The sequence below is a fragment of the Giraffa tippelskirchi genome, chromosome 2, assembly GCF_054371585.1.
Source record: "Giraffa tippelskirchi isolate mGirTip1 chromosome 2, T2T-mGirTip1v1.2.pri, whole genome shotgun sequence".
Classification (NCBI taxonomy): Eukaryota; Metazoa; Chordata; class Mammalia; order Artiodactyla; family Giraffidae; genus Giraffa; species Giraffa tippelskirchi.
Window position 1 is genome coordinate 152,237,798 of NC_137276.1, and position 12,559 is coordinate 152,250,356.

Here is a 12,559-nt window from a genome sequence, read left to right on the forward strand (position 1 = left end):
TTGCTTCCTGACCTACATACAGGTTTCTCAAGAGGCAGGTCAGGTGGTCTAGTATTCCCATTTCTTTCAGAGTTTTCCACAGTTTATTGTGATCCACACAGTCAAAGGCTTTGGCATAGTCAATAAAGCAGAAATACATGCTTTTCTGGAACTCTCTTGCTTTTTCGATGATCCAGCGAATGTTGGCAATTTGATCTCTGGTTCCTCTGCCTTTTCTAAAACCAGCTTGAACATCTGGAAGTTCACGGTTTTTTGAGACCAGCAAACTTTAATCAACCAACTGCCAGTTTAGCAGCGTTTAGGAACCTGGAATCCTGAGTTATCATTTTCAAGCTGAAATAAGGAAATGCTGCCAAGTCCAGGATGACTAGAGTGGTTCCATGCTAATATATGCTTGCAACAAAATGAACAAACTCATTCTTGACAATCTTACTGGAGAGCTCTAATCAAAAGCTTTCTGGAAACTGAACACACTTTGGAAATGAGTGTAAAGTTATTTAACAAAGATCCACATGATTAAGGCAGCCGAGAAGTCTGGGAACCACTCATCTATAAAATGGTGGGCCTGAGCTAAAGAAACCAAGGCCTTGGGAGACAAAAATGACATGCTTAAGTACTACACCAGCTTGTATCCTTCTCTATATACAATCTGAGAAACAAATATGTACTGAGGATTACTGTATATAGAATGTAGCTATAATCATTCCCTTTGTCCCTTCTCCAGATAGGTGAGAGCACTTAAACTCTGGACAAGCCCAAGAAGAAAGCTGATTACCTGCAGATAAGTATACTGCCATGAACTGCTCTTGACCCAGAATGTTCACTATGCTGGAGGAGAAGCTCCACAAGACATACATATTGGCTGCCATGTGAAACAAGGAGAAATGACTGAACGTTGACAGCAACATTGGAGAACAAAGGACCTCTATAAGAGAAAGAAAATGTCCTGTAATTGTGCACACACAGCCAGGAAAAACGATCCATTTTAGATTTTTTTCATTATCATTATGAAAAAAACATGCAAAACAAACCAGAGAGCTCAAAGACTGGGTAAGATGTTTTAAGATAGCATTTTTCAAAGTGGTACAGAGCTACCTTAAATCTCTTTTCTATAGCAACCAATAAAAATTCTCAGGTCAACAAAAGCAACTTGTCATAGGGAAAAAGTTAGCTAGAAAAAATAATTAGTAAATTATTTAAATCACAGAAATAAAACTGTATATAATAGTCTCTTTAAAGAGTAAACTTGTGGTGATCATGATCTTAAGTCACTAAAAAATTTTTATGGAAATCTACTATGTGCAAGGTACATTTTAGGTGCCTGGATACAGCTGTAAGAGAAATGAGGTTTCTGTCTGCCACGAGCTTACAGCCTGTCCTCCAGATTTTGCTTATAACTACTGACAAGTTAGTCATCTTTCTTATAGCACTTCTATTACCATAAAGCATATTTCTTTCATATTACCTCTGCTAAGTCACTTCAGTCGTGTCCGACTCTGTGTGACCCCACAGACGGCAGCCCACCAGGCTCCCCCGTCCCTGGGATTCTCCAGGCAAGAATACTGGAGGGGGTTGCCATTTCCTTCTCCAGGGGATCATATTACCTCTACCTCAAAATAAAAATCACACAAGTTAGACTTACTTGAGGCTGGATTGGATGTGAAGTATCTGATCATTGTCCGCTGCAGAGAAGGTACTCTCCACAAACAAAATACAAAAACATTTGCAGCTATGATACCTACAAAATAAACATTTCTAATTTAGGAAATTAAAAATAAAAGCAAAGAAAGTCTAATCAAAAGTCCACATGAATAAGATTTTATACCACATTAGAGTATCACACAAAAAAATGTATTACATACTTGGGAGAGGGGGTAAGTTAAGAAAAGTAAGTGAAATCAATGGTTTTGAGTATCAAAACTGTCTATGGGTTGCTAAAGTCAGAAAATTCCTATAAAACCGCAAATGCTCTAGGAGCTAACTTCCTTCACTCAGCTCCATATTTTACTTCTTCTCAATAAATATCAGATCTGTAATTACTGTTTGAAAATGGCCAAGTCAAAGACAGAAGTAATGTACAGAATTAGGTTCTTTGGCCAAAAGTAAAAAAGCTACAAAACATCACTTCTTTTTCCAAAGGGAATGGTATGCTTCTTCAACTTTTGAACAGCTTTCAGAAACACTATGGATCATCTGTGTAGGGACTTCCCTGGTGGCCCAGTGGTTCAGACTCTGCACTTCCACCGCAGGGGATGCAGGTTCGATTCCTAGTTGGGGAACCAAGATTACACATGCTGCTCGACACAGACCAAAAATAAGTTCAAAAAAAAAAAAGATCATCTGTATAGATGCAGATCCACACAGGTCTGAGAAAAACACTCATTATTTAAGAATTCAGGAATAGTTTGGAAGAATTTTACAATTGCTTTTGAAAATATGTTTACATGTGTGAGTTAGGTGACTGTTTCATTTTTCTGCAAGAACTGAAGTTGCCAGAATTTCCACTAAATTGAGTAAGCTTATTGACAAAATAGTTAAATAGTTAAAAAGTCTATTGATTAGTAGGTTTATGACACAATAGTTAATTCTAGGGAAGAACTAAGTTATTAAGAGCTGCAAACTTTAAAAAATACATTAATTTTAGGTACCTTACATGTAGTAGGCACGCATCTACTTGAATTAAAGAAATTTAAACATGTATTCATTCTTCCAATCTCTTTTAAGCAACAAGCAACTAGCCCTCTCAACTTCTTCAATGATAAGGACCAATTCTAGCAACATTCTGCTAAGCCAGAATTTCTAATCTAGTCCTCTTTCTACTAGACAGAGACACGGATAACCAAGGGGATTTCTTTTGACCTTGGTCACTCTAGGACTTCAGACACCAAAGAGCTCCGTAACTGGGAAACAGTATAGGCTGATCCCCAGAAGCAAGTGAGCAGGAAAGGAGGTGACAATCCTCCGAAGCACTGCACATTGTCTAAAGTTAAGGGTGAAGGAAACTAGCAGGACCGACTCTGTCCTGTTTACACTATAACCCGGGCAAGAGGCCTAACATTTCAGCCTCAGTTTCCTCTTCTGTGTAAAAAAAAAAAAAAACAAAAACTACCTCAAAGAGTCGAAAGATGACTAGATGAGAAAATATGATTAAATGTAGTGATCACACAGCGATAAATCAAAAAGTAAAAATTATGGTATAAAGGGAATAGCCTTTTTAGGTCTGAATCCTAAAGGTATGCCCTTAGAAGGTTTGTGGCCTGTGGCATTGCACGGCCTTCACTTCGGTTTCCTCACTGTAAAGTGAGAATAAAACTTGCTACACATCATAAAGGTTGTGTGTGTGTGTGTGTGTGAGTCACTCAGTCATAACTGACTCTTTGTGACCACATGGACTGTAGCTCGCCAGGCTCCTCTGTCCATGGAATTCTCCAGGTATGAATACTGGAGTGGGTAGCCATTCCCTTCTCCTGGGGACCTTCCTAACACAGGGATAGAACCTGGGTCTCCTGCATTGTAGGTGGATTCTTTACTGTCTGAGCCACCAGGGAGCCCATAGTACATACATCTAGTATGTAGATACTCCAAGAAAATGGTTCCTTCCCTCTCCTTTTCCTTTTAGAGGTAGAAGTGTTTAAGGTCTCTGTTTGTATCTCCATTTAGGAGAAGGGTTACTTGCCTCCTCCTAACTCAGTCATGCCTAGGACTAGCTTGGCACTATTGATTTGGAAAGGTTGCTGGTGCCTCAGTGTTTACCTTTGCCAAAAGTGATGCACTGGATTTTATCAGAAAGAATATGGAATAAAGACCTCCAAAACCTCTCTCCTTCATAAAAGCAGTGAAAAAGTCGGCCAAAAAAAATGTTAGAATCAACTTTTTCAGAACTCTGGAAACTAGCCAAAGGCTTGCAGCAATCCAGTATTTTTTTTTTTTTTTAAGAAAAATGGATGAAACTCAGTAAGAATAGTGAGCTTTGAGGCATTTTAACTTGCTCTAGTCACTTTCCAGATATAAGTTACATGAAAACAATTCACTTTCCCAGTGCTGCCTGGCAACCACCAGAGACTGCAGAATGGAGCTAAATCTCTTCCAAAGCCTTGTTCCCAAAGAACTATCATCATCTGACCTATCTGATAATAATTTCTTGGAAGACCCCACTAGCAAGGATGTCTGTATTTGATCTGACTGGGAGCTCAAGTGCAAAATTCATTCCCCAGGGGGAATCTGTCAAAAGCAATTATAGGCAAGTGTTTAAGTTCCCAGGTGGCTGAGGTGATGGATAATAGAGACTAAACAAAAATCTTAAAAGGAAAATATTAGCAATGAGATGTTCACAGGTGCTTACAAAACCTCACATATTCCTGGGATCCAGAAAGTCACAAGAATAAAAAAAAACAGTAGACTTCAAGATGGTATTTGTTACTAGAGACAAAGAATGATATTACATAATGACAAAAGGGTCATAAAAAAAAATCTTGATATCCACAAGGAAGATATGACAATTATAAACAACAATAGAAACCCAAAATATATGAAGTAAAAATTGACAGAACTTAAGGGAAAAATAAATGACTCAATAATAGTTGGGAAACTTCAACACTTCATTTGTGACAATGGATAGAATTAGATGATCAGCAAGGATGTAGAAGATTTGAATACTATAAATCAACTTGACCTAACAGACATCTATAGAACATACCACTCAAGAGAATACACATTCTTCTGAGGCGCACATGGAACATTATCCAGGAGAGACCATATGTTCAGGCATAAAACAAGTCTCAATAAATTTTCAAACTGAAAATTTCAAAACTAAAATTATAAAAAGTATGTTCTCTAACAACAATGGAATAAAATTACATGTCAGTAATACATTTGTAAAATTCAAAAATATGTGGAATGTAGGAGGGAGGTCCTCCCCTTTTAATGTTTCTAAAGGAATGTTTACTAAAAAGGGGTGTCAATGCTTCCTGTTTGTAAGTGTGTATTCACGGTAAATAAGGAGAAGAGGAAGACTTGGGTTCTCTGTCGGCATGTTAAGCACAGGGAGGGATGTTTGACAGCATGCTAACTGAAGCCAGAGCAAGTATGTCTCCATCAGGTTATCAGGAACTCTTCAGTAGAAAGCTGAGGCTTTAACTGATTAGTGATTGATCACATTGGATTTGGTTACAAGATAGAAGTGCTGGCTGGGTTAAGCATCCAAAGAAAAGAATGAAGCAGAATAACTTAAGTGTTAACCCAGGTTTCTGGATTTGAAACTGAGCTTCTCGTCACTCAGGTACAATTTCGTCATATTTTTGTCTGTTTTTTTTTGGTATTGCTCTTAAGAGTCCTTTCTCAGCATATTATTCTACTCTTGCCTCTGTCCTCCTTGGGGCACTTCAGTTCTGCATGCTACCCCTGGGATCTCTACTGTTGCTATGTGAATGACAAGATGTAAGTGACCATTATAGTAAATGCTCTTTGTAAAAAAAATTTTTTTTAATGTTTTTAAAAATGTATATATTTTATGGGCTTCCCAGGTAGCCTGTGGTAAGAACCCACCTGCCAGTACAGGTAGACTTAACAGACCAGGGTTCAATCCCCAGATCGAGAAGATCTCCTGGAGGAAGGCATGGCAACCCACTCCAGTATTCTTGCCTAGAAAATCCGATGGACAGAGGAGCCTGGCAGGCTGCAGGCTGCAGTCCACAGGGTCACACAGAGTCAGACATGACTGAAGCAACCTAGCATACATGCACATACATTTTATAGTCCAGCTACCAATTTGATATTTTGCTGTCAAGTATGTTTTTCAACCTATATTTATCCATCCTATTAATAAATGCTAATGATTAAAAAAATGTGAAAATCACACACTCTTAAATAACCAATAAATAGATCAAAGAAGAAATCACAAGGAAAATTAGGAAGTACTGTGAAATGAATGAAAACAAAAAGAGAACATACCTGCCACGAACTGAACTGTGTACCCCTAAGATTCATATGTTGAAGACCCAATCCTTAACAGGATGGTATCTGATGGGACCTTAGGAGGTAATCAGATTTAGAGGTGGGGCCTTCATGATGGGATTAATGTCTTTATTAGAGAGATACCAGAGAGCATGCTCTTGCTGTACCTGCCATATGAAGACACAGGTGCTCCTGCTCTCTCTACCTGCCATATGAAGACATAGCAAGAAGGTAAGCTAAGAAAGATCTCACCAGAAACTGACCATGCTGGACTTCAAACCCCAGAATTATGAGAAAATTAATTTCTGTTGCTTAAGCCACCTGGTCTATGGTGTAATATTTTGTTATGGTAGATCATGCTCAGTCAATACTAAAACTTAGAGGATATAGCAAAAACAGGGCTGTGAATGCCTACACTAAAAAAGACCTCAAAGCAATAACCTAAGCTTCCACTTTAACAAACTAGGAGAAAAAAAAAGAATAAAGTAAACACAAAGCAAGTAGAAGGAAGGAAATAATAAAGAGTTTGGATGAAGTAGAGACTAGAAAACTAGAGAAAAATCAATGAAACTGAAAGTTGGTTCTTTGACATCATCAGCTGACAAACCTTTAGCTAGACTGACAAAGAAAAAAAGACTCAAAATCCCTAAAATCAGGAAAGAAAGCAGAATGTTACTACTGATCTTACAGAAATAAAAAGGATTCTAAGAATACTATGAACAATAGCATATCAGCAAGTGAGAATAACATAGATGAAACTGACAAATTCCCAGAAAGACAAAGCATTGAAACTGACTCAAGAAGAAAGAGAAAATCTGAATAGGCCTTTATAAGAAGTAAAGAGACTGAATTATTAATAACAATCAAAAAATTCACATAAATAAAAGCCCAAGGGCCTCCCTGCTGGCTCAGTGGTAAAGAATTTGCCTGCCAATGCAGGGGACACAGGTTCGATCCCTGGTCCGGGAGAATCCCACATGCTGTGGAGCAACTAGGTCCATGCACCACAACTACTGAGCCTGTGCTCTAGAGCCCGGGAGCTGCAACTGCTGAAGCCTGCACACCTAGAGTCCTTGCTCCACAAGAGAAGCCACCATAATGAGAAGCCCACATACCCCAACTAGGAGTAGCCCCTGCTCACTGCAACTAGAGAAAAAGCCCAGACAGCAATGAGGACCCAGCATAGGCATGCATTAATTAATTAATTAATTAATTAATTATTTAAAAAAGGAAAAAAGAAAAGCCCAAGACCAGATGGCTTAACTGGTATATTACATTCTGAGAGCTGCTATAATAAATTACTACAAACTAGATGGCTTAAAATAATAAAACTGTATTCTCCTACCATCCTGGAGGACAGAATTGTCACCTGGGTCATACTTCCTTATGAAGAATCTAGGAAAGATTCTTTCCTTCTTCGTAGGTTCTGGTGGTTCTTGGCATTTCTTGGCTTATAGCACATCTCTCCAATCTCTGGCTCCCTCATTTCACAGGCCCTTTTATTCTATTGGTGTCTTTCTGTTCTCTTCCCTTATTATAAGGACACAAGTCATTGGATTCAGGGCATACCTTAATCTAGTATGATCTCACTAACTGTTTCAATTAAGATAACACTGAGTTTCTGGGTTACTCTATTTCAAATAATACTCTTGAGTTTCTGGGTGGACATTACCTTGACATTAAAACCAGACAAAGACATCACAAGAAAACTATCAATATCCATTATGAATACAGATAGAAAATCCTCAAGAAAATACTGTCATATCAAATTCAGCATAATATAAATTATAAACCATGCCCAAGTACTTTTTTAGGAATGCAAAACTGGTTCAACATACTGTAATCAATATAATACTCCATATTAACAACACTGGAAGACTCACAGTTCCCAGTCTAAAAACTTAAAATACAAAGCTACAGTAATCAAGACAGTATGTCCAAAGGATATGCATATTGACCAGTGGAACAGAATTGAGAGTCCAGCAGTACATCCATACAACTATGTCAACTGCCTTGTTTTTTTTAATTGTGGTCCCAGACAATTCAATGGGAAAAGAATAGCTTTTTTAATGACAAAGGAAGCAAGACTACACAATGCTGAAAAGATAGTCCCATATGTAAAAAAAAATGAAATTAGATCATTTTTTAATTCCATACACAAAAATAAGACTCAAATGGATTAAAGACTTAAATGTGAGACCGGACACTATAAAACTCCTAAAGGAAAATATAGGCAGAACACTCTCTGACATAAATCACAGCAATATCTTTTTCAACCCATCTCCCAGGATAATGGAAATAAAAATGAACAAATTGGACCTACTTAAACTCAAAAGCTTTTACAAAGCAAAGGAAACAATAAAACAAAAAGACAACCCACAGATTGGGAGAAAATACTTGCAAGCAATGTGACTGACAAGAGATTAGTCTCTAAAATTTATAAACAGTTCATGATGCTTCACAGCATCAAAACAACCCAGTCAAAAAATGGGCAGAAGACCTAAATAGACATTTCTCCAAAGAAAACACAGAGATGACCAAGAGACACATGAAAAGATGTTCAACATCACTAATTATCAGAGAAATGCAAATCAAAACTACAATGAGATATCCCCTCACACTAGTCAAAATGGCTATCATAAAAAATCTACAAACAAATGCTGGAGAGGGTTTGGAGAGAAGAGAATCCTCCTACACTGTTGGTGGAAATGTAAACTGGTACAGCTTCTATGGAGAACAGTATGGAGTTTCTTTAAAAAACTAAAATTAGAGCTACTGTATGACCCTGCCATCCCACTCCTGGGCATATATCTGGAGAACAACATGAGCCGAAAGGATACGTGCATCCCAATGTTCACTGCAGCACTGTTTACAATAACCAAGACAGGGAAGTAACCTAAATGTCCATCAACAGAGGAATGGATAAGAAGATATGGTACACATATACAATGGAATATTACTCAGCCACTGAAAAGAATGAAATAATGACATTTGCAGCAACATGGATGGACCTTGAAATTGTCATACTGAATGCAGTCAGTCAGACAAAGAAGGAGAGATATCATATGATATCCCTTATATGTGGAATCTAAAAATAAATTATACAAATGAATCTACCAACAGACTTATGGACTTAGAGAACAAACTTATGGTTGGGAGGAAGGAAGAGGCGAAGGGACAGTTAAGGAATTTGGGATGGACATGTACACACTGCTATATTTAAAATGGATAACCAACAAGGACGTAGTGTATGGCACATGGAACTCTGCTCAATGTTATGTGGTGGCTTATATGTATGTACAGCCTGAGTCCCTTGGCTATTCACCTGAAACTATCACAACATTGTTAATCAACTATCCCCCAACATAAAATAAAAAATTTAAAAAAAAAAGAAAAAAGAATAGTCTTTTTAACAAATGGTGCTGAAGCAAGTAGCTATCCACCAGGAAAAGAATGAATTTGGACATCTTCCTCAAACTGAATACAAACCATAATTCAAAGTGAATCAAAAACCTACATATAAAAACTAAAACTATAAAACTCTTAGAAAAGGTGGAAATTTTTGTGATCATGGATTAGGCCACAGTTTCCTTGATATAACACTTAAAGCACAATAAATAAAAAAATGAATAAAATGGACTTCATTAAAATTAAAAGTCTGTGCTGCAAAGAACACTATTAAAGTGATGACACTGCACAGAATAGGAAAAATACTTGCAAATTATATATCTAAAAAAGATCTAATATCCAAAATATATAAAGAAATCTTACAGCTCAACAAAAAGACAACTCAAAAATGAACAAAGCAAGACTTCCCTGGCAGTGCAGTGATGAGGACTCCACGATTCCACTGCAGGGGGCAAGGGTTCAATCCCTGATCCAGGAACTAAGATCCCAGCGTGGTCCAGCCAAAAAAAAAAATCCTTGGACAAAGGACTTTTTTTTTTATTTGACTGTGCTTGGTCATAGTTGTGGCATGTGGGACCTAGTTCCCTGACCAGGAATTGAACCTGGACCCCCTGCATTGGGAGTATAGAGTCTAAGCCACTGGATCACCAGGGAAGTCCCTGGACAAAGGATTTAAACAGACATTTCTCTGAAGAATAAATGGACACTTGTATATGAAAAGATGCTCGGCATTACTAGTCATTAGGGAAACGCAGTCAAAACAATGAGATATCACTTGCCATACATTAAGACGGCTGTTATTAAAAGAAAGAAAAGAGGAAACTAACTAGCATTGGCAAAGATAAGGAGAAATGAACTCTTATACATTGTTGGTGAGAATATAAAATGGTGCAACTACTGTGAAAGTCAGCAGTTTCTCAAAAAGTTAAAGACAGAATTTTCATTTGATGCAGCAATTCCATTCCTAAATATACATGCCAAAAAATAGAAAGCAGGGACTAAAACACACTTACACATAAATGTTCTTAGCAGCATTATTCATGAGAGCCAAAAGGTGAAAACAAACCAATGCCAGTCATTGACAGATGACTGGATAAATAAAATGTAGTGTATCCATACAATCTTATTCAGCCTTAATACAATGGGAAAGTCTCTTCAAGTGGTGTTGGGAAAGCGGGACAGCCATGTGTAAATCAGTGAAGTTAAAGTACACCCTCTCATCATACACAAAAATTAACTCAAAATGGCTTGAAGTCTTAAACATAAGATATGACACCTTAAAACTCCTGCAAGAGATCACAGGCAAAACATTCTGACATAAATCATACCAATGTTTTCTTACGTCAGTCTTCCAAGGCAACAAAAATAAATAAAAACAAAATCAAACAAATGAGATCTAGTCCAACTTACAAGCCTTTGCATAGCAAAGGAAACCATAAACAAAATGAAAAAAACAATCTACAGAATGGGAGAAAATATCTGCAAACAATGCAACTGACAAGGGCTTAACTTCCAAAGAAGAAATACAGATGGCCAACAGACACATGAAAAGAGGCTCAACATTGCTAATTATTAGAGAAATGCAAACCAAAACTAAAACTATAGTAAAGTATCACTGCACACTGGTCAGAATGGCCATCATGCTGGAAAAGGTGTGTGGAGAAAAGAGAATCCTCCTCCTACACTGTTTGTGGGAATGTAAGATGTTGCGGCCACTGTGGAAAACAGTAAGGAGGTTTCTCTGAAAACTAAGAATTACCATATGATCCAGCAATTCCACTCCTGGGCATATATCTCAGACATACCTCAAAAAAGATACATGCTCCCCTATATTTATAGCAGCACTTATTTACAATAGCCAAGATATGAAGAAAACCTAGATGTCCATCAACAGATGAATGGATAAAGATGTGGCACATACATATAATGGAATACTATTCAGATATAAAAAATGAAATACCATTTATAGCAACATGGATGAAGCTAGAGATCATCATACTAAGCGAAGTCAGAAAGAGAAAGACATATATATCACTTACATGTGGAATCTAAAATATGACACAAATGAACCTATAGAGGGCTTTGCTGATGATTCAGAGGGTAAAGAAACTGCCTGCAATGTGGAGACCCAGGTTCAACCCCTGGGTAAGGAAGATCCCTTGGAGAAGGGCATGGCAACTCACTCCAGTATTCTTGTCTGGAGAATTCTATAGACAGAGGAGCCTGGCTGGGCTACAATCCATGAGACTGCAAAGAGTCGGACATGACTGAACAACTAACATACACATGCACACACACGAAACAGAAACAGCCTCACAAACACAGAGAACAGACTTGTGGTTCCCAAGCGGGAGGAAGCTGGAGGAGGGATGGTGGGCTAGGAGGTTGGGGTTAGCAGATGTAAGCTTTAGTATACAGAAGGGATAAACAACAACATCCTACTGTATATATAGCACACAGAACTATATTCAATATCCTACGATAAACTATAATGGAAAAGAGTATTTTTAAAAAGGGATGTACGTGTATAAATATATATATAACTGAGTCACTTTGCTGTACAGAAGAAATTAACACATTGTAAATCAACTACAATTTTTTTTAAATTGAAAAAAAAAACAGCATTCAGCATTAAAAAAGAATGAAATTTTGATATATGCTAAAATGTGAATGAACCTGGAAACCAGTACGCTAAACAGAAGCCATACACAAAAACATACTTTATAATTCCACCTATATGAAATACAGGCAAACTCATAGAAATAGAAAGTAGAATGGTGGTTACCAAAGGCTTAGGGGTAGAGGAACAGGAAGTTATTGCTTAACAGGTACAGAGTTTCTGTTTGGGATGATGAAAAGTTCCAGAAATGGATAGTGATGATGGCTGCACAACACTGAACGCACTTAATGCCAATGAATTACACACTTTATGGCTAAAATGATAGATTGTATGTTATGTATATTTTACCACAATAAAAAAATACCAAAAAAACTGTAGTTGCTGATAGAAAAAGACAAGTAATAACACATGGAATCCTTACACATTGCCTAAGAGAATATAAAATGGTACACTCACTTTAGAAAACAACCTGGCAATTCTACAGAAAGAACACAGGGAAAAGTAGATATCCACACTTAAAAGAATGCACTTGGACTCTTACCTTACACCATCTTTTCATATGCTGGTTGGCCATTTGAA

At 37.4% G+C, this 12,559-nt stretch overlaps 1 protein-coding gene across 5 annotated transcripts in view; it reads right to left on the reverse strand.

The window, feature by feature from the left end:
• Positions 1-12,559, reverse strand: part of PARL (presenilin associated rhomboid like) — a 57,574-nt gene that overhangs the window by 20,464 nt on the left and 24,551 nt on the right. For 3 of the 5 annotated variants that reach the window (XM_081571212.1, XM_081571213.1, XM_081571211.1), the window contains exons 5-6: positions 1,643-1,738; positions 776-925 (exon numbers count right to left, since the gene is read on the reverse strand). In XM_081571212.1, the coding sequence (XP_081427338.1) occupies positions 776-925; positions 1,643-1,738 (246 nt within the window). The remainder of the gene's footprint in view (positions 1-775; positions 926-1,642; positions 1,739-12,559) is intronic. The other 2 variants (XM_081571215.1, XM_081571214.1) reach the window with 1 other exon arrangement.